Raw genomic sequence first — 21,027 nt, 5'->3', positions numbered from 1 at the left:
TCTCATCCTTTTTCTCTTTTGTTGCATAAACACATGTCTAGCCTGCAAATGGTCATTTCAGTTGATAATGATGGATAATTTTGCTTTGTTATCTGATATTTCCCAAACCATGCTATTTATGTGGAAGTTCCAATGATCCTCTTCTATTGGTTACATGAGTCTCTTTCTCACTACTTCCTAACAGTCAACTTGACCTGACTCATAACCTCAAGGTTCAACTCAAGTCAATCAGATCCTGGAAAAAGATACCATTTTGAGAAGAGTATAATCCTTCTAAAAGAGTACAGTACCATAAGTTAACAGAAACCCTTTTTATGGGTAGTGAGATTTGAAGAATTAATGCATAAAATCATAATATGTGAGGAACTAATTCAGAACCAAAGTAGGAATATGAATGAAAGAAAATGCATAAAATCATACTATAAAGATAGTGGACTTTTCACGAGAGAGAGAGAGAGAGAGAGAGAGAGAGAGAGAGAGAGAGCAAATCTATGATCAAATCCCTCACCCTTGAAAGGTGCTCCCACTATCTCTTCCCATCTCCAGTGACTTAAAAGCTCCACCCTGGATGACATGAACTCCTCATGCTTTTCTTTTCCATCCCTTTTTTTTGTCTTCTTACCTGTGGGGATAGATAGAGAGAGACACACCAGATGCCTAAAAAGCTAACCCCCCTCTCCCTCTCTGAGGGAAGAAAAGGAGGGGAAAAGGATAAAAATGGGACCTTTCAGGCCATGGTCTGACCACCACCACTACCAACACCACTATCTTTTGCCAGATCTCAGCAGCACCATTAGATAATGACTTCTTCCATCACTTATGTTTATCCTTCCATCTACATAACCTTTATAATCTTTGTTAATTGTTATCACCATCTTTCCCTCTGATGTCACCAATCCACCAACCCCTCATTGCCATGTCCTCCATCTTCCTCTGTTCTCTCCCTCTTCAGTCATCTCAAACTAAGCTAACCAACTAACCACTTTGACTGACCTTTCATAAGTTGTCTTGAAGTGACTCGATCTGTTCTTTATGTCATTTAATTTTACGTATCGAGTTCTTATTGGTTCTCATATCTATCATATCTCGAGCCAATTTACATAAACTCGTATGTGAGAAAAAATTAATGACAATTGCTATGAAAATAATTTGTGATGTGAACCTTAGAAATGTGATTTTTTTTTTTTTAGTGTACTAACATATTTCCATTGCATGCATCTCTAAACACGTGCCGACGTTTTTTTTTTTGGGTCGAATAAGAAATAAGAGGAAAAAATAGCTGCCTCACACGTGCCAAATGGTCTTCGGCGCTCTTCCCTCCGCCGCCATCTTCTCTCACGGCTTCCACGCACTCGCCCACACCACCGGCTGCTCCTTCCACTCCAGGAATATGCCGGCGGATGCGTCTTCCGAATCCTCTGCCATAGGTCGCATCGTCCATCCTTCCTTGTACCTCCTAAGGAGCGCCCTCACGTCGTCCGTCACGTCCTCGCTGAACGCCGCTGGCGCGAACCCCGCCGACCGCATCCTCCTCGACCATCCGGCCGCCGTATCCCGGCGCTCGGCTGAATCCGCCGCGGGGCATGCCACCAGGTCGACCACTGACCGCCCCGCCTCCCGCTCCAGGGCCAGCCGCTCGTTGCTCGTCCTTGGGAAGCTTTCCTCCAGCGACTCGAAGTAGGCGGAGAAGAACCTGAGATTCTCCTTGAAGACCTTGAAGAACGCCTCCCCTTCCTCCTCGCCTCCTCCTCCTCCTCCCCCTTCCAGGTCGGCCTCCTCCTCGACCACTGTCACGATCCGCGGCTGGAGGCGCCGGATGGCGGCGATGAGTGTCTCGCGGCGGCGGTTTGCGGGGGAGACGCCGTGGAGCGCGTTGATGCAGTTCACGGCCAGGGCCGAGCTGTCGCCCTCCCTCAGGTCGAGGGTGTCGAGGTCGAGGTCCGACAGGTCGCCGGCGTGGTGGACGACGTTGAACCGGAAGGGCACTCCCATCAACCGCGCAAACTTCTCCATCCGCTGCCCGATCTCCCTCATGACCGTCTGCACGGCCGTCGACGGCGAGGCCGACCACACGACCGTCGTGATCGAGAGGTGGGGCGTGTCGTCGGCGGACCGCGTAGCCAGCGCCTCCAGCAGCGTCGGCCACTGGGTGCAGAAGGTGTTGCTGAGATCGAGTATGTGCAATCTCTGCGACGCCGAGGACGGATCGAGGAAGGCCTCGAGGATGGCCCCGTTGGCGGCGACGTGACCAAAGGAGGACCAGGGGCTGAGCTCCTGGAACCGGAGCGCGGTGCGACGTGTAGAGTCGAAGGAGCAGTTGCGATCGGAGGCGGCGGAAAGGGTACGCAGCGTCCGGGGCCCGGAGGACGTCAGGCGAGCAAAGAAGCCCTGGAGGAAGTAAGCCGCTAGCTTCTGCTCTGTGTCGCCATAAGGCGACGAGAGCTCGTTCAGCATCCACATGAGCTGCTGCACCCGGTGGCTGTCGCGCGCCGCGACGGCGCGCGCGCACTCGATCAGCAGCTGCGACGACCATCTCCGGCCGGCACCGGAGGCACCGACAGAGGACGAGGAAGGCGAGGCGAAGTCGAGGTTGAGGTCCTGAGTCAAGGACAGGTCAGCAGGATCGAAGATGGGAGTCGGGGTTGGCGTGGTGGTGGTGGTGGTGGTGGTGGTTGAGGGAGGTTGATGTGGGTTCTGGAAGTGCTTCGAGGACGAGGAGGAGGAGAAGTCTTCATCCATGTAAAGGTGATGCTCGGTGCCGCATTCTTCTCGGTAGAACTCCACCTCTTGCTGACGAGCAAAGGAGTTTTGGTGCAAGAAGGAGTGCTGGTAATGGATCTGGTGAGGCTCAGAGGATCTCGAGCTACTTGAATTGCGACTCAGGTCACGGGAAGATTGTGGACTGAACAATCTAAATAAGGTGTCCATCTAACGAAGGGGTCTCCGCTCCACATAGAGAGACAAAACAAGAAGAGAATAGTTGCTTGGAAGGAGCTGAGAAAAGGAGAGCAAGGTAGGGTTTAAAACAAGGCAGCGAGCGAGCGAGCGAGCGAGAGAGAGAGAGCGAGCGAGAGAGAGAGAGAGAGAGAGAGAGAGAGAGAGAGGAGTTTGGGTATGTGCTGAGATTGAACATTGGTGAGTGGGTGGTGGGTGCATGCTTGCCTTCCTTTTGATGCTTTTGGTGCAACCGATGAGTTGGGGGTATGGAGGAACCCATTTCTTTCCCCAGTTTCTGCTCTCCTGCTCTGCTTTTGCTTGCTTTCCTATCAGGTTTCTTTGTATTCTACACACTTGAGGATTGGCTAGGGTGGTCCTTCGGTTAGGTATACAGTAAGCATGCAACACAAAAGACTAATGGGAAGATGTCCAAAGTCCAAGGAGAGTAAGAACATATTGCTTCTGCCTTTTACCTATTCCCTGGTTGCGGATGCTGGGGGATTCACCTGACATGCACATGAAAGAGGAGGAATGGTAGGCGTGCCATAGAGAAAGAGAGAGGAGAATAGGACAGGGGAAGAGGTGGAGAGCGTGCATGGGCATCATCATCAAACCCACCACCATCCCCCGACACATTCTTCTCTGCCTCCCTCGATCGAATCTGAGCTATCAAAAGCAACCCTCTTTCTGCATGTTAAAGATTGCTTTCTGTCTGTTTTCCTTCGAGTATGTGTAAGAAAACATATACTGAGATTACTTTACGGCTGCTGTATGTATAGTTTTAGATATGCCGAGAATCCAACCCCTTGTGCATGTCTCAAAACATTCCATTTGGCACCCAATGGAATGTGTGCATCATTCTTTTTGGTCAATGCACTCGAGTGTTGGTGTTAGGTCAATCAAAGTTAATATGATAATGGTAGGACAAGGATGGGTTCCTAAGATACAAGCTGAGGGATGCATAGATAGATTTCCAATGAAGAAGAACAAGAAGAAGAAGAATGCATCAACACACTGAAATCTAATGTTGAGAGGCTAATCTTAAGGGTGGTGGGGAGAAATATGAGATGATAATTTAAATCCTATTTATCATTTCTCCAATTCTTAGACTATTCTCTCCCCCTAATACGTTATCTGATTCAGAGATTCAACTTCTGTTTCTCTGAATCATCATGAAAGAACTGCTTGGAACTCTTGCTGTCTCTTGTCTGACGTGAGGACCGGATAATGTTTCCATGGATGCTTCCTTGGCTGTCTCCATGGAAGCTTTCCTTTCGATCCAAGGAAGCCAAAGTAGATGGCCGTCATCATTTGCTTGGGAACAGCCACGGCAACGCATTAGAAACTGGGACGGCTTTGTCTTCGTCTTCCCTATTCTAACACCGTGACCTCCCACACCTAACACCTATGTAATAGTTAGAGTTGATGATGCCACCACCATCTTTAGGAGCATTTCTTTCCCTTTCTTTGTTTGTCTTCCAGAGGTTTAAGTGGGTCAGTTAGGTCTAATCCGAGTTAGCTCATAGTACATCTTCATAATCTCTTGGGAAATATAAGTTAAATCTCCATTTTAGGTTAATTCAGATGTCAAATCTCAGACGATGTAGCTTAGTAGTTTCCACGACATGTCCATGGTTGAACACAAAGTTAACCCTACATAGAGTTAACTAATGCTTATTTCTATTCTTTTTCTCTGAACTAAAATATAAGAAGATAGAAAGGATGCAACATTACTTCATCACTCTTCCATCCTTTCTATCTTCTTATATTTTAGTTCTTGTGTGGTTGTTCATCCTCTCACTTGTCTATCACTTGCTCAAGTTTGACTTGACAGCATCAAAGGAGTCTCGTCAGTTCTTACTATGGAAACTCAACTCATAGAACCCGAGCTCAACTCGACCACAATTAGCGATGCGATTGAATTCTACCACCTAGGAAGACCATGTCGAAAGTCAAAGTCAAAATAGCTCATTAGCTTGGATTGAGCGGAAATGGATACATAACCAAATCTAAATCAGCATCTTTTAGCTATCAAAAGCATACTTCTCAGCTAATAGAGAACAAAATAATTATCGAGATAATTTAAGTCCCCTTCACTAAAAAAATATGGTCAGTGATGGTACTGCTAGCACTTGACTTTGTCTAAGTGAGCTCATTGGAGGATTTGTATAAGATTCGTGTGCAGTGCATGGTGGATTTTAAATCCTGTGAAATGGAAAAACAAATGTGAAGTGAGGTGTTGTTGAGTCCAATTAAGGTTATATATGTTGGTGCCAAGTTTAGCAACTAATTATATTGTTGGGCCACCTTAATCAAAACTTGTTTGTCTTAACAAAACATATGAGATGGATGCAATCATGAGTTTTGGGAGGCTTTCATGCAGGGAATCTTTCTCATCCACATTTATTTTGTTATGTGTTTTAGATGTTATTATTGACTAAGATTTACTTGCTCTTTTGTTAGAATATAGTATATATGGGATCCTTTCCTAACAATTTAGGCTTTCTGGATTGTTTGATAGCATAATTAGAATATTTATTATGGTATCAAAGCTAATGATGAATTCAAAACATGTATCTGCCCTCATTATTTTTAATTGACTTGTGTGAAGCTTAATCCAATTTCCAGCTTGTTTTAACCATTGGTATTATTTATTGATTATCCAATCAAATGCAAAATGAAGAGCAACCATCTATCACATAAGTTGGTCATCAAATAAATTCTCTTTTTTTTTTTTGTCTTCAGTAGATCATGGACTAGCAATGTTAGGAAAAAAATAATCATATAATAGAGATTAATTACTAATATAAAGAGAGACCATCAGTGACATTGGCCTAATAAAATATTGTTGCCAACTATGCTGGATTTTACTTTTCTTCTTGTTTCTTTAGGAAGCTGGTAAAATTTCTAACCACTGATTGAATTATGTAATGTCAATGCTCTCTCTCTCTCTCTCTCTCTCTCTCTCTCTCTTTCACAAAATTATTCAGCCTCCAATAAGTTTACATTTGTTGAAGAGATAAAATAAACCATCTGAAATTTGTGAAATCCAATCATTTTTATTTTCCTCTTTATCTGATGAATGTAGTTTGGATGCTATGAGCTGCATTAATCTCTGCATGGTTTCAGTCAATAGTTTCTTTGGTACTCAGTTTTGTGCCTCTGCTGCTGTAGCACTTGAACTACTGTCATATGCCATGACAAGGAGCTCTTTTGGATGGCTTTGAAGAAACTACCACAGCACAAAACAAGCCTCAATTCATGACTGGCTGACCTTTAATTTGATATCCTAACCTTCCTCAATTCAAGGTTAAAGAAATAGTTAGTGCCATTGGTTTGTTAGCTTAAAGGCAAACAAAGGTTATGGAAATGTATGCATAGTGCAGGCTTGAGATACTGTGATATTTAAGTGCACTTTAAATTCATTGCCACCACTGAAAAGAAGTGAGCTCACCAAGATGATGTGCATGGAAAAGTTGAAAGAGATTGAACATTCAATCTGTACTATAAAAGTTCAGCTTCTTATATTTGGCAATTACTCATGTTAATAAAGGGAAAAAAAAGTAAAGAATTCAGCAGCATCAAGCACAGAGTCAATTTCTTCCAATTCTTAAAGCAAAACTCAACTCAGAAATGAGTGTCATTAGATGTTTCTTCTGAACACCAGCTTAAATGGGCTGTAGATCTTTGAGTTGGCCAACAGTAATGAGTGTCATTAATCAAGTAATTCAACCACTGATCATGCTTCAAAACTTCTGTTTGGTTTGTAATTTCAGCTTTAAATTTTTTACATTACTGTAATATCATTAGGATTGATAAATATTTTGATATTGTTGAAGCCAGTATCACGAGAGGATAAAAAATTCTAGTAAGTCCTTGTGGAGGAAGAAACCTAATAATTAGAATTTATTTTTTTATAAATATCTCGTATATCTCTAATCTATCCTTGATGTGAGAAATAAAAAATACAAAAAATACCTTTTATGTTTTTAGGTTTCTCGATAATATCTAGGTGCTCTTTAGGGTTTTAAAGAGAGTACGAGAAAAAGTATACATTTTTTGGGTTTATGTGAAATGGTATATAAAGAGATTATACTCGATAATTCAAAAGTCTTATAATTGATCTCATATAACGAAGGATTTAATTTTTTTTCATGGATGCAAGTGAGAGTTATCGACCTATGTGAAATCTTATATCGATTTTCTGATATATATATATATATATATATATATATATATATATATATATATATATATATATATATATTTGATGATTGATTATTAGATTTTTTCTTTGATTTTAAGTTTTTTTTTTCGTTTGGAAACATCCAAATAACTAGTTTGAAAAATGAACCTATTTAATGATCACGAGTGATGAACTCTTAAGTACAAGACCAATCAGCATGTTAGTATAAGTGGCATTTAGACAAACACCTTGTTGTGATTCAATGAGTCAAATACAAACGATGCAATCTTCAAATAATTAGAGTCCGATTGATGTGTATCTATTCGGATTCGGGGTTTCCTAACATAAGATTTCTTTTAAGTGGATCGGGTAGCAAATCCGATTCGACCCGTTACGAATGATTCGGGTTTGTGCTTTATATATGTACTCTTACCGCTTGCGCGTCGCCTGTCGTGGGCTATACCCGATATATTATGCATCGTTCCTTGAATCGAACTGCGAGGCGACTCGAACCTCTCGCCGTTCCCCACTCCCGTCATCCCCTTCCCGACTCGAGTCACCCAAGGCAGTTGAGCTGGTCTTCGCCTCCGGCCGCAACTCCTCCTCGTCGGCAACAACCGCTTGATGATCTGAACTCCTCAGTCCTCCCTCGCAGCACTCCCCGGCATTACGACGACTACCTGAACCTCCTCAGGTCCTTCGTCTCCCGGAAGGCGTTAGAGCCCGGGAAGCAGCTCCACGCCCGCCTCCTCCTCTCCGGCCTCGGCTACAACACCATCTTGGCCACCAAGCTCGTCGATCTGTACTGCCTGTGCGACCATGTGACTTATGCGCACAAGCTGTTTGACAGAATTACTAAGAGAAACTTGTTTCTGTGGAACGTCCTCATCCGAGCTTACGCTTGGACTGGGCCCCACGAGGTCGCCCTCTCGTTGTATTACCAGATGCTCGACTGCGGCGTCGCGCCTGATAACTTCACGTTCCCGTTCGTCCTCAAGGCCTGCTCCGCCCTCTCCGCGCTCGAGGCCGGGCGGGGGATCCACGAGCTGGTGGTAAGCACCGGCTGGGAAACGGACGTGTTCGTGGGTGCCGCCCTGATCGACATGTACGCCAAGTGCGGGTGCGTCGACCATGCTCGAGAATTGTTCGACAGGATTCCGAACCGAGATGTCGTGCTTTGGAACTCCATGATCGCCGCCTACGCTCAGAACGGGCATCCGTCGGAGGCGCTCCTTCTGTGCCGTGATATGGTGGCGCGTGGGTTCACGCCGACTCTCGCTACTCTTGTGACCGTGATCTCCGCTTCGGCCGATGCGGCGGCTCTGCCGAGAGGGCGGGAGATTCACGGATTGAGTTGGAGGCGCGGGTTTGATTCCCAAGACAAGGTGAAGACCGCGCTCGTGGATATGTACGCCAAGAGCGGCTGGGTGAAGGTTGCTCGTGTGCTCTTCGAGCAGCTCGCAGAGAAAAGGATTGTTTCCTGGAACTCCATGATCTGCGGGTACGGCATGCACGGCCATGCGGACGAAGCCCTTGCCCTGTTCGACAGAATGAGGGATGAGGATCAAGTGCTTCCTGATCACATTACTTTCGTCGGCCTCCTCTCCGCTTGCAACCATGGAGGTCTGGTAGATGAAGGGAGGAGCTTCTTCAACTCGATGTTGAGCGATTACCGCATTCCACCGGCGGTGCAGCATTACACTTGCATGATAGATCTCCTTGGCCACTCCGGCAGACTAGCCGAAGCATACAAGCTCATCCAAGACATGACAATGGCCGCCGACTCTGGAGTATGGGGTGCTTTGCTGAACGCCTGCAAGATCCACCGGAATGTGGAATTAGGGGAGCTGGCACTGCAAAAGCTGATCGAACTGGAGCCCGACGACGCAGGGAACTACGTTCTTCTATCGAACATATACGCACAAGCCGGGAAGTGGCAGGAAGCCGCCGAGGTGAGGAAGCTGATGACCGACAGAGGCCTGAAGAAGAGCATTGCCTGTAGCTGGATCGAAGTGAAGAACCAGGTCCACGCGTTCCTCGTCGGCGATCTGTCGCATCCCAGCTCGGGGGCGATATACGCAGAGCTGGAAAGGTTGGAAGGGCTCATGGCGGAGGCTGGATACGAGCCGGACACGATGCCCGTCTTCCACGACGTGGGCGACGACGAGAAGAGGAACATGGTTCGCAGCCATAGCGAGAGGCTGGCCATCGCATTTGGACTCATCAGCACGCCGCCGGGGACGACGCTGTTGGTGACGAAGAACCTGAGAGTCTGCGAGGACTGTCACACGGCCATCAAGTTCATTTCGGCGATTGTTGGCAGAGAAATCATAGTAAGAGATGTGAATCGATACCACCATTTCAAGGACGGCGAGTGTTCCTGTCGAGATTATTGGTAGCCTGCGAACCCAACAATTGCTGCTGTATTTTGCCTATGTGAGTTGGACACCGCTATTTATAATTTACGTGTACTGATCATTCTTTGATGCTTGTGGTAAGAGACACGTGAGGCTCACGTGATATTCCGTGATTTGATTTAAATTGGGCTCATTGGAGGCTCAGTTTGTCTTGATGGACCTACAAATTGCGATTCTCTCACTCCTCCGGGCGCGTCATCCGTTCCGCGATGGCCGCCCTTTTCTTCGCCGCCCGTCTCCTCCTCCTCCCTGCTTCTTCCTTCGGGGTTCCCATCGCTCCCTCTCTCTCCTCTCTTTCATTTCATCTCCATGTTTTCTTTTATTAACTTGACTTCCTTTCAAGGTTCCCATCTTACTCTGCGCCAAAGGCAGGCGCAACGAGCTCTCCTGCTCTGCAAAGCCGCCGCCGCATCTGCTACCTCCCTTCCTGCGACTTCGGGCTCAATGATCATAGTATCGACGCGGATAAGGCCTACAGGGGAAGAAGTGGAGGTCCGGGCCCAGCGTTAGGCGCATCCCCAAACATCTCAGCATTGCTGGAGGTATCGTCTTTTATAATTCTTAATATTCTTTTTGATTCTTGGTCGCTGTTTCGGCATGTTGAATCCACGGGGCTGAAGTGGTGTAATGTTAAAGGGAAAGATTAATTGGATCACAAAACCCAACAAAACTGAATCCATACTGGCATTGCATTTCGGTTTTTGTTGTTTTTTATGTTTGATGAATCATAATTCTTTGAATAAACCTATTGCAATGTCCAAAATCTTGTTTCTTTCAGCCTAATGTTGCAACCTCTGAAGTAATGCCTACAACTGAATTGTCTCCTGCAAGCATTTGCATATGTTTGCATAATGATTTGATTTGGTAATCACAAATCCAAAAGCTTTAGCTATTAGGAAACACAATATATTTACAAGCTGTAATGTCCCCTCACACAAGTCATTTCAATGTATTATGTATGAACAAAACCCAATTGTATAGTGCAATCGTCTGAAACCATGATAAAAGATTTGATTAAATCCCATAAGCTTATGGGTGTCTAATATGTTTATAAGCTTTGACAACATCTTTCGTTGTTGTGCTGCTAATGCCTTTTAAATTTAACAAATTGTGGCAATAGAGAACCTTGCATGTCTTTAACTGCCCGTACCTGAACTAATCTGCATCATTTAAACATGACACTTGTGCTAGCATGACACATTTCAATTTAGAGATAACCAAATGCTGATAGTTTACAAGCTCAATACCATCATGCATTATTCAATATCATGTGAATTCCACCATGTCATTTGCTGTTTCATTGCATATTTGCTTCAATTGAGCTCAAGGGTTGTTTGTTTCTTATATGAAGTGATCTTTCAATACCAAAGTTGGATTCAGATCTATCCTAATGTTGTCTAAAATTGGTTGTTCTGTACGAGACTTTAAACAGGAGGTATACCAAAAGACATGATTGGAACTCTGCATCTCGTGGGAGAAATTCTTTTACAAAGTTAGTTAACATTTATCTGCAACTTGCAGCATTGTTTCCTTAAGTCTAGTTGCAGCATTGTTTCCTTAATCTAGAGTGAAAATCAGAAACACTACGTGTTTAGAGCAAGCAGAAAGCTGAGTGAGACATTTACACATCTTACTCCAGTCTGTATGTAGAAGAGACAACTAGCTAAGCACTAGGTGTGGAGATGATCGGAATTGATTCCTCTCTACCAAAGAATTTGTTGTGCTAAAAACAATGGTAAATTAGTTATTTAGATGTGATATATGGTATAACAAAAAAATCACAAGTCAGAAATATTATATGATCAATCATTATATCTCCACATTAATTTATATCTCAATATCCAGAATATTTTTATCCATAGTAAAAACAATTGATGTATGTGTAACTGTTTCACTAAATTAATTTTGTATATTATATATGTTCTTACTAATTGATTTTTGCCTTGTCTAATTAACTTTTAAGATGTGAGTTTATATAAATATAGATTTCTTAGGTGTTTCATTTTAGAAGGCAACATGTGGAAAATGAAAACCTATGCTTTGTTAAAAACACATAATTTTTTTTTTTTTTTTTTTGTGCAAGGGGTGGTAAATGGTGAAAGTAATGAGCTGTTAAAGTTTGTATCAACTAAGCTACCTGACACCTTCAAATATGTCGAATAAGGTTTTAAACCCTTAATTCTTGTTAAGTGAGTCTGGTATACCACCACTAGACCAACAATGTAAGTGTTAAACCCTCAATTCTTGGAACAGGTTCGCCAAAGAATTTTTTGACCTAAATCTAGCTATACTAAAAGAACAAATTAGAGACATTTTATTGCATTTTGATTTTATTACAATCTGTTCCAAGAATCATTTATGATGTCACCATAGGCAAGAAACTAAATTTTAGAATTGCAGCTCCTTTAATGGTATATATAATCTTGTAGGCTTTCCGGTAGCGACAAAATCTCAAAATATCTTATACCAAGTTCACTGGATAGAGCTAGGTTTTGTAACTCGAGCATGGAAAATAGTAAATCACTTGCTACTGCAATGACAAGTCACCAAGGAAACTGGTAACTGTATATGGCATCCTTTAATCCTTTTTCATCTAACATCCTTTTCCCTATATCCGCAGGAGGCTTTTGAGCATTCAAAGCTCCATTGCAGCTTGATTACTACACGTATCATGAAGGCTACTGGTAACTGTTAGGACATAAGACCATGAGAAATAACTACTGTTGGTGGTACCAAGCTCAGGTTCTTTATCAGATTAACCATCAGGACACAGATGGGGACAGCTGCAGCAAAGCTGAATCTACGTTACGGTCCAGCAGAGTTCCAAGACTTGTCGGGTCATCCTCCTCTTCTAGTTTCCCTCTCTCACTATCTCCTCTTATCTACATTTATTGTTCTTTTATTTTTTTTAATCTCAATGTGCAGTATAATTTAGTCATGCCTATCTCTGAAAATTTCCAACTCCAGCAGTTAAAACTCCCAGAGATTGGAGCATCCGTAAATGTTCTTGGTATGAACTAGATGTTCAATGGTCGGATTTATTTAAATCAGATACAAGCTGTGGGCAAGAGGGAACTTTCCTTTATAAATATTTTAATAAGCATATGTAAAGTTCGATATGCAGTGGTTGCCACAAGTGATATGACCACTCAATTTCTAAATATTTAGTTGTGTTAAAAGTGATGCATGTCCCGTTACAACTGAGCTAATTGTTTAGTTAGATTAAGATAGTCTGAGAAAGAAAGTTTTCTTCTGATGATGTGAATATTTGCATGGAAAAAAAAAAGCCTTTCAAGTATTTTTCAGTTTGGAAGCTTCTTGTGGTCTTAATATATTTCTCTAGCAATGCCAATTTTTTTGTTTTTCGAGTAGTGGGATCCAGTAGTTCTTATTCCGAGTGATGCTAAGATAGTTGGAGTAGCTAAGACCTTCGAGTATCTCACTAGAAGAAGTTGGTGTGGACAGTTGTACTGACAATGAGCATGCTGATGCATATTATCCAAATGATTCATCCACAAGCTATGTACCAACTAAGCTGAACAGCATCAAATTAGCCCTTGCAATTTGTATAGTAATTAAATACCTCTCATTCACTGCACTGGTACTCATGTGTTTATGTGTTTGCAGAGACTGGAACACAGGTTACACACACAAGCAGGTGCAAGTCTGCTCACCCTCCACAACTGTCCCAACTTCCACTGGAACTCATTCTCAACTCTTCTTGGACAAGCCTCCAGCATGTTAGACTGAGTACCTGATGAGGTACATTCTCATTTGATGAATTGGTCTGTCTTCTATTCTTTTTTATGAAGTGTTCACAGAGAGACCGTGTACATGCATGAGATAGAGAGAAGCGCTACGTAAGTTAGGCTAGTTAGTTGGTGATTGGTTGGAGTCATTGAAACCACCCATCTGCCTCCATTCATTGCTTGCTCTCTCTTCTCCTCCTGTTCTTATTATAAGTATCTCTAACTCTCTTCAGGTGCGGGCCAAACTTGTTGTTTCTTTCATCCCAACGATAGCAAGAAGCAGAAGATAGAGGGACGGCCTTCAAGCGGAGAAGAAGATGCCTGCCGTGCCCTTGCCCGAGTTCCCCATGTGGGCTAAGTTTGGCTACCGCTTCATCGTGAATAACTTCGTGACTTTGTTTCTGGTCGGGTCCATGACAGCCGTGGGTTGGGAGCTTCTCCAGCTCGGCCCCGACGACATCATGGCCTTATGGCGATCCCTCCAGGAAAAGCCCATCGAGACTCTCTCTGCAGTCTTCTTGGTGGCCTTCGTCGCCGCCCTGTACTTCATGTCCCGTCCCCGGCCAGTGTACCTCGTCGACTATGCTTGCTTCAAGCCGCCCTCCACATGCCGCGTCCCGTTCGCCACCTTCATGGAGCACACGCGGCTCATCAACTCCGACAAAAAGAGCGTGCAGTTCCAGACGCGGATTTTGGAGCGCTCCGGTCTCGGTGAGGAGACCTGCCTCCCCCCCGCGAACCACTACATACCCCCCAACCCCACCATGGAGGCGTCCCGCGCCGAGGCCCAGCTCGTCATCTTCTCCGCCATTGACGACATGATGAAGAAGACGGGCCTCAGGCCCAAGGACATCGACGTCCTCGTCGTCAACTGCAGCCTCTTCTCCCCGACGCCGTCCCTCTCCGCGATGATCATCAACAAGTACAAGCTGAGGAGCAACGTCCGCAGCTTCAACCTCTCCGGGATGGGCTGCAGCGCGGGGCTGATCTCCATCGACCTGGCGCGGGACCTGCTCCTGGTGCACCCCCGCGCCAACGCGCTCGTTGTCTCCACCGAGATCATCACCCCCAACTTCTACGCCGGCAACCAGCGGTCGATGCTCCTCCCCAACTGCCTCTTCCGCATGGGCGCTGCCGCGATCCTCCTGTCGAACCGCCGACGCGAGGCCGGCCGCGCGAAGTACCGGCTGGCGCACGTGGTCCGCACCCACAAGGGCGCGGACGACCGCGCGTACCGCTGCGTCTACGAGGAGGAGGACGCCGAGGGCCACTCCGGTATCTCCCTCTCCAAGGACCTCATGGCTATCGCCGGGGAGGCGCTCAAGTCCAACATCACCACCATGGGGCCGCTGGTGCTCCCCATGTCGGAGCAGCTCCTCTTCGCCCTCAACCTCGTCGGCCGAAAGCTCATCAACCCAGAGTGGAAGCCCTACATCCCCGACTTCAAGCAGGCCTTCGACCACTTCTGCATCCACGCCGGCGGCCGCGCCGTCATCGACGAGCTGCAGAAAAGCCTGCAACTGTCGGCGGAGCACGTGGAGGCCTCGCGCATGACGCTGCACCGCTTCGGCAACACCTCCAGCAGCTCCCTCTGGTACGAGCTCAACTATATCGAGTCCAAGGGCCGGATGCGGCGCGGAAACCGCGTGTGGCAGATCGGCTTCGGCAGCGGCTTCAAGTGCAACAGCGCCGTCTGGAAGTGCCTGCGCACCATCAAAGGTCCCGTCGACGGTCCCTGGACCGACTGCATCGACCGATACCCCGTCGACATCCCTGAGATCGTAAAGCTCTAACCGTGGATCCATTCCGCGGTGCTTCTCCAATTCATCACCACTACAAACACACACGTTCTTGTACTTCCTCCACCATCATCGACAGTATCCTCCTGTAACACGACGCTTCGTGCATGTCCATGTTCTTGCGACAGAGAGAGACTGTGTGTGTGGGTGATACAGAGAGAGTGAAGCTGTACTCATTGTGATGCATTATGTTTGTTGATTGCGACCGATTCCATCCATAGACGAATTGCTTTTGTCTGTAAGCAGTTGAGACAAGTGTTAAATGCTTCTGCCCCCTCGTACATGGCCTGCTGTGCCTCTGTGGGAGATGAAGAACCAAGAGGCAAAAGCACCTGTCACACGTACCTCTCAAGCAAGTTGCCCACAGTCCAACTCAAGACACTTGGAGTGCCCAATCTCAGTAGGCTGGTTCATTATACTGAACATTTACATGTTTATATAGATTTGGTGTCACAATTCACTGCATGTTCATTATCTTTGAGCTTCTTGGTCCCTCAAAAGTTGAAACCCTAACAAAGATGGTTGATTTCCTTGATGTTCTCAAACAAGGCAGGCTTGTAAAACACCCTAGAAAAGAGGTGTTTGCAGCATTCTCAGTGATAAGAACGACAGTGGCTATTGGTTTACACTTACACTATGGTTTCATGTTAAGGTCTTCGTATGCCTATGCAATTCCGTTATTTTTGGGTAGAATTCTTATACGATATGCTTATGGTTGCGCTGTCGCTGCTGCTGCAAGAAAAGGACGGCGCAACAAAGTTGTGTGTGTTGGACGAACACGTGATGATGCCCACCGCATACGGCCACATCCTGCATCGGACGCTCGATTCGTCGCTGTCCATGTCATGTGTCGTTCGGCCATTAGCCCGCACGAAACAAAGGAAGCTCGCCCCATGGCATCTGGCGCGAGCTGATTTATGGCATCCATGGCAAGAAGAAATGCAGTCGATTGATCTTATGGTATGTGCCTCTTTGGAAGCCACGTAGTCGTGCAACCACTGTAACTTGGTGAAGAGAAAATTGGAGATTTTGTTCTTATTGTAGCATTTTGTTTTTCTGTAGAGCATTTACATCCTGAAGAAGACCAAAGCTGAGAGCTTCAATCCCACTTCGCCATGAAGGTGGTGGTGTGTTACGCCTATGTTTTCTTCTTCGTGTTCCTCGCGGGCGCCGTGAATGCGGCATTAAGCGAGGAAACCCCGAGCGCCGGAAGCAACTCCACGGAGTTCATACGCAAGTGCTGCGCCGCCACCCTGTACCCGGGCCTCTGCTACACGTCCCTCTCCGGCTACGCCAACGAGGTCCAGCAGAGCACCGTCGAGCTCGCCCACGTCGCCGCCAAGGTCACCCTCGCCCGGCTTCGGTCCACCGCTTTCCACGTCGCAGCGCTCCGCCGCAACGCCACCGGCCCCGAGCGGGGCGCCCTGCGCGACTGCTCTGAGCAGCTGGACGACGCTGCCGAGTGGGCGCGGAACACGGTCAAGGAGCTGAAGGGGCTGGCTGGGGCGGTAGGACCGAAGGTGGCGTCGCGGGTGTCCAACGCCCTGACGTGGATGAGCGCGGCGCTGACGTGCGAGGATACCTGCACGGACGGGTTGCTCATGGTGGCGGCCGGCTCGGTGAAGGCCGACGTCTGCCACCGAGTGCGCAAGGTGGAGAAGTACACCAGCAACGCCCTGGCGCTCATACACAGTCTCGGCTTCAACAGATGATAATTGCCTGTCTTCCTTGTTCATGCCCTCTGCTACTGTCAACATTTTCGAAGACCATAAAGTAATATTTTGAATCTCTTACATACGTAGTAGAAAGTTTGACAGAGGCCAAAGAACTTCAAATTTTCTTTCATTAGCAGTTATCCGAAGAAAGTTAATTACGACAAGATAGATCACACAAGATTGCTTCAGATCTTGCATTCGAACATCATATATCGTTTGACTAATTTATTGCAACGATGCATGCCTACTATGAGGAATGTAATGGTTGAATTTAGGGAGATGGATAAGAGCATATAATTGTTTTGTACACCACTAATGGTTAGAGACAACAATTTCTTAAATTCTTCTCGATTTTTTCTTGTCACCATTCTAACAATGCAAGAAGAATCAAAATCATATATATACATACAATACTTGTCGAAACAAACAAGTTTTTTATTCTTACCCTGAAAGGAATCAAGTTCTACAGAGAGAAAAGGAGAGGAAATCATCACAACAAGTGAAACAAGAGATGAGCAAAATTTGTCGAAACAAGAAATTTCTTAATTGTTCCCTTCAAGAAAGCAAGTTCAGCAAGATAGGATAGGGCAAACTAGTAAGCTCTCGATTCTTTCGAAAGGTGACGATGTAGTTAGCCAAGGAAGAGATCTCGTTAGAAAGAGGGGGGGTGGACAAGCAAGTACGACGGGCGAGCAGGCGAAAGAGAATGGGCAGTGGAAATCGAGAAAAAAAAAATATATATATATATATATATATATATAATTTAAAAGATAATAAATTATTCATTCATTTTTTTTCATATAACATGCGATTTTTTCTGTCAACTAAGTTAATTTTATAAGTATAGTGACCCAAATATTATTTTTAAAAATATAAGGATTAAAATGTTAATCATAATTAACTATGGGATAATATATATATAATTATTCTGAGAACATTATATGGCCATCACCTCAGGGCTGAGGCAAAACAATTACACTCACAGGACACCAGCAATGGCTTCATGTCCACAGACAAGTGCTCAGTAAACTCCGAGCCATGTTTGTATCCTCGTGTTTATTGTGGTTTCAGGCAATTCCTGTTATCTTCCTTGTGGTTCCTCTATCACTTTGTTCTTCCCGTACTCTGATGGTACCCACATGAAGGACCACATGAGTCCACAGAAATGCAGTGTTATTCCCAATCGATAGTCAAAATCACTCTTTGCTGGTTCTGTTAGTTTTCCTTCGAGGAAGAAGGAGAAGAAGAAGAGATAATTCTTGTGTATTTCATGTAGTTGGGACCAAGAGATTATACATACTGGTATTCGAGTGTAATTACCAGCCATGCTTCACCATCAAATTTGATCCTCTGTCTGTAGCCATAAATCTAGCAGAAAGTATCCATCAAACATTCTCTGCTTCCATCTCTGTTGTCAATTTACTATCAGTTCTTGGTCTTGAAATGCTGAACTATACCAAAATTCACTTACCAAGAATTAATGATTAGAAATCTATTCCAAGGATTGTCTTATTAGTGATGTACCAGACTCTTTCCCAAAGGTCAAAGGGTATGATCATCATGAGATTATGATGGTAAGAGTTGCAGTCCTACAGAAAGTAGAGAGTGGGATATGTAGTGATGCATGTTTTGGTTCATAAGCTTTTGCTGGAACTCATGATTCCTTGAACAATACAAATTGGCTTATCTTTCAGGTAATTGAATCTTGCAAATTGATTGCTTAGCTTTCTCTAAAATTAATGGAACTTTGATGGCATCAAAAGACAATTTTGTATGGGTGACAGACCTTTTCCACAGTAGAGAGCACAGGGAATAATAATAACCCAAAAGGCAAAAAAAGAATACTATCTTTGATTTATTTCCTTGACAAGGATGAAACTATTGGGGTAGAAGGAATTAAAGAATGATCGAACTCTGCCAAACTATCAGTCATCTGATTGCATGAGAGTTCAACATTGTGACTATGTATCTACATTCAAAATGCAACAGGTCAAAAGAATTCTAAGAGGCCGGTGCAGCACTGTTCCTTCTTGAGCTCGACACCCGTCTCACCAATCTCTCCAAAGCTTCCTTCATCCATGGATGCTGGCAACCTTCCTTGGCCTCTGCGACCGTGACCTGATCCATCGAACCAGTGGAAGAAATGAGATCACACGCCCGGTTTAACCTAAAAGACAACTCGGTGAGTTCGCGTGCTTACCCATTTGCGTTCTCGCAGGTGCATCTCCGGCCAGTCACCCAGCTCCTGCGTCACGTTCATGGGGAACATGATGCCCTCATGGTACGCATCGTAGGTCCTGCTCTTATACCTCCATTTCCCGAGCTTACCCTGTAGCAATGATCCCACAATAAAACTATCAGCACTGCTGCAGCAACACAAATTGAACAGTTCGAATAGGAGGGAGGTGGAGGGATCGGGAGCTGACCTCAACGTTCCCCTGCACTCCTGCCTCCTCCAATGCCTCCCTCAAGGCTGCCTGTTCTATGGTCTCATCGGTCTCCCAACCACCCTGTAAGGTCAGAAGAAACCATGATCGTAAAGGAGTGATCTTAGCGAAGAATGATACATGTCGAGGTGAAGCCATTGCGCTTACAAACCTTTGGGAAAAGCAGCCCGTTCCCTTTGGGAGAACTGACGACGAGAACCTCCATCGACGTACCGACATCATCGTAGCCGCGGTTGAACTTGTAAGGAATGCACCTGCAACACGACCGCCATTCTGCATCAGACACACCCACAACTCCTCCCATTTCTCCATCGACCCAACGACCAAACCAAACGACAGTTGGTACATACCCGACCACGATGCGGCTGCCGGCCTTGCTGTAGCGCTGCAGCTGCCGGCCCTGTCGAGATACCATGCACACCATCTTTTTGCTCCTCCCTTTTTGCGGTGATCCACGAGAAACGAAAGAGGAGAATAATACAAGGGAAAGAGAAAGGAGTGGGTTTGGATTCGTGGATGAGGACAGCGAGAAGACGGCTATAAATAGAAGACGGAGGTGGTGGCGCAGCGGGTGGGCCGTCGCTTCCGATCATCACTCGTCACGCGTGACACAATGACTTCGAGCAGGAATCGTGGCGATGCTCCGAGGAAAAAAAGAAGCGAGTTGACCCGGCCTCGAAACCGAGTTGATCGTATCAGACCGGTTACAATGAATCAGAAGTCAGCCGTTGGTTTGCTGGCCAACGGCGAATCCCCCCTCGTGACTCGGCCTCAGACGGGTCAAACCTTTTCCGCCCCCTCCCCCGCATTAACTCACTCGTCATCTTCAACCTGGCAGACACGCTTCCATGTCTCGTCCTGAGTCACCGATCAATAACCTTACGGAATACTTGTAACGAGAAGTCTTCCCATTGGTCGGCGGTGTTGATGGCTGCAAACGACTCACCGATTTCTCGTCTGAACTCTGTGCTTCCCCCCATGAGATTAACATTTCGATTGTCGGCAATGTATAGGCTACAACTGTGAACATTAGCGTAGCCGTCCATCGACTAGGAAGAAGTCTCCCCATACAAATGGTGTCAAATACTTGGTTCGATTTTTTGTTCTTTTGCTGTAAAGAGACAAACCGACATGACAAGATTCGATGCATTGTATGCTTGTCGGACAAATCTGAATAAGATTTTTCTTACCCAAACTAAATGTGGATTTAAGACTACCACCAAATAAAAAGAGAAATAAACAAATATGCGGCGCGGACTTTAGTCGGCTATAGGAGCATTTTTCACACAACATTGGAAACATGTTTTGAAATACACTGTTTTTGAAAACATTGCTAAGTCAAACTTGATTGAGTGGTGAATGATTTAGTTCAAAGGTGTTAGCTAAGCTTGATTGCTTGATTTTGTGGGTGGAGGCAAATGTGTTGGGATACATTATTTTCTAGGCATTTTTTCTCAAGAAATAAAAAAAATGTTTCAACAATCTACTGAATAATAAGTCATGTAGATCAGAAATCAAGATTTGATACAATTCGGAAGGCCAATCAATTCTCCATTGTCTCAATAGATTGATTATTACTTGTTATATAATCTATCGAAAATTTCGTGCCGAAATTTCATATTCTATTCTTCGCCATCGTTATTTTTATGCATTCAAAATATTTTTTAAAAAATATCAGTTTGTATATCTTATAAAGATCATCTTCATCACATATTAACGCAAAAAAAAAAAAAAAAAATCTCTTTTGAATTATTCCTATTATGTTGCTTAATACTTG

The 21,027-nt window shown here is 45.1% G+C and overlaps 4 protein-coding genes across 7 annotated transcripts; 2 read left to right on the top strand and 2 right to left on the bottom strand.

The window, feature by feature from the left end:
• Positions 1–1,139: 1,139 nt before the first annotated feature.
• LOC135620176 (protein SHORT-ROOT 1-like) lies at positions 1,140–3,161 on the bottom strand. Its single transcript, XM_065122898.1, has one exon. It carries the CDS (start codon positions 2,926–2,928, stop codon positions 1,336–1,338), a length of 1,593 nt encoding a protein of 530 aa, XP_064978970.1. The 5' UTR covers positions 2,929–3,161; the 3' UTR covers positions 1,140–1,335.
• Positions 3,162–7,586: 4,425 nt separating this feature from the next.
• On the top strand, positions 7,587–15,310 carry LOC103995806 (3-ketoacyl-CoA synthase 6-like). 4 transcript variants are annotated; one of them, XM_065122897.1, is made up of 4 exons: positions 9,589–10,082; positions 12,161–12,377; positions 13,168–13,302; positions 13,523–15,310. In XM_065122897.1, exon 4 carries the CDS (start codon positions 13,607–13,609, stop codon positions 15,080–15,082), a length of 1,476 nt encoding a protein of 491 aa, XP_064978969.1. In that variant the 5' UTR covers positions 9,589–10,082; positions 12,161–12,377; positions 13,168–13,302; positions 13,523–13,606; the 3' UTR covers positions 15,083–15,310. The 4 variants fall into 4 exon arrangements, 1 of the variants encoding a protein (XP_064978969.1); XR_010489641.1 differs by lacking the exons at positions 13,168–13,302; positions 13,523–15,310 and adding an exon at positions 7,587–9,559 and having other exon boundaries at positions 9,884–10,082; positions 12,161–12,845; XR_010489639.1 differs by lacking the exons at positions 13,168–13,302; positions 13,523–15,310 and having other exon boundaries at positions 7,587–9,806; positions 9,884–10,082; positions 12,161–12,845.
• A 683-nt stretch (positions 15,311–15,993) lies between these two features.
• Positions 15,994–16,881, top strand: LOC135618278 (pectinesterase inhibitor 11-like). The gene is made up of 2 exons (XM_065119156.1): positions 15,994–16,048; positions 16,151–16,881. The coding sequence occupies exon 2, from the start codon at positions 16,204–16,206 to the stop codon at positions 16,798–16,800; it is 597 nt and encodes a 198-aa protein (XP_064975228.1). The 5' UTR covers positions 15,994–16,048; positions 16,151–16,203; the 3' UTR covers positions 16,801–16,881.
• A 1,751-nt stretch (positions 16,882–18,632) lies between these two features.
• On the bottom strand, positions 18,633–19,808 carry LOC103995809 (nudix hydrolase 17, mitochondrial). Its single transcript, XM_009416505.3, has 5 exons — positions 19,601–19,808; positions 19,402–19,504; positions 19,230–19,313; positions 19,004–19,132; positions 18,633–18,921 (listed from the first exon to the last, which is right to left on the bottom strand). Exons 1-5 carry the CDS (start codon positions 19,672–19,674, stop codon positions 18,805–18,807), a joined length of 507 nt encoding a protein of 168 aa, XP_009414780.1. The 5' UTR covers positions 19,675–19,808; the 3' UTR covers positions 18,633–18,804.
• Positions 19,809–21,027: the final 1,219 nt, after the last annotated feature.

This window comes from Musa acuminata, chromosome BXJ2-8 (genome assembly GCF_036884655.1).
Source record: "Musa acuminata AAA Group cultivar baxijiao chromosome BXJ2-8, Cavendish_Baxijiao_AAA, whole genome shotgun sequence".
NCBI classification, from domain to species: Eukaryota; Viridiplantae; Streptophyta; class Magnoliopsida; order Zingiberales; family Musaceae; genus Musa; species Musa acuminata.
Note: the sequence above shows the minus strand (reverse complement) of the source record. Positions and strands in the feature narration are given on the sequence as shown.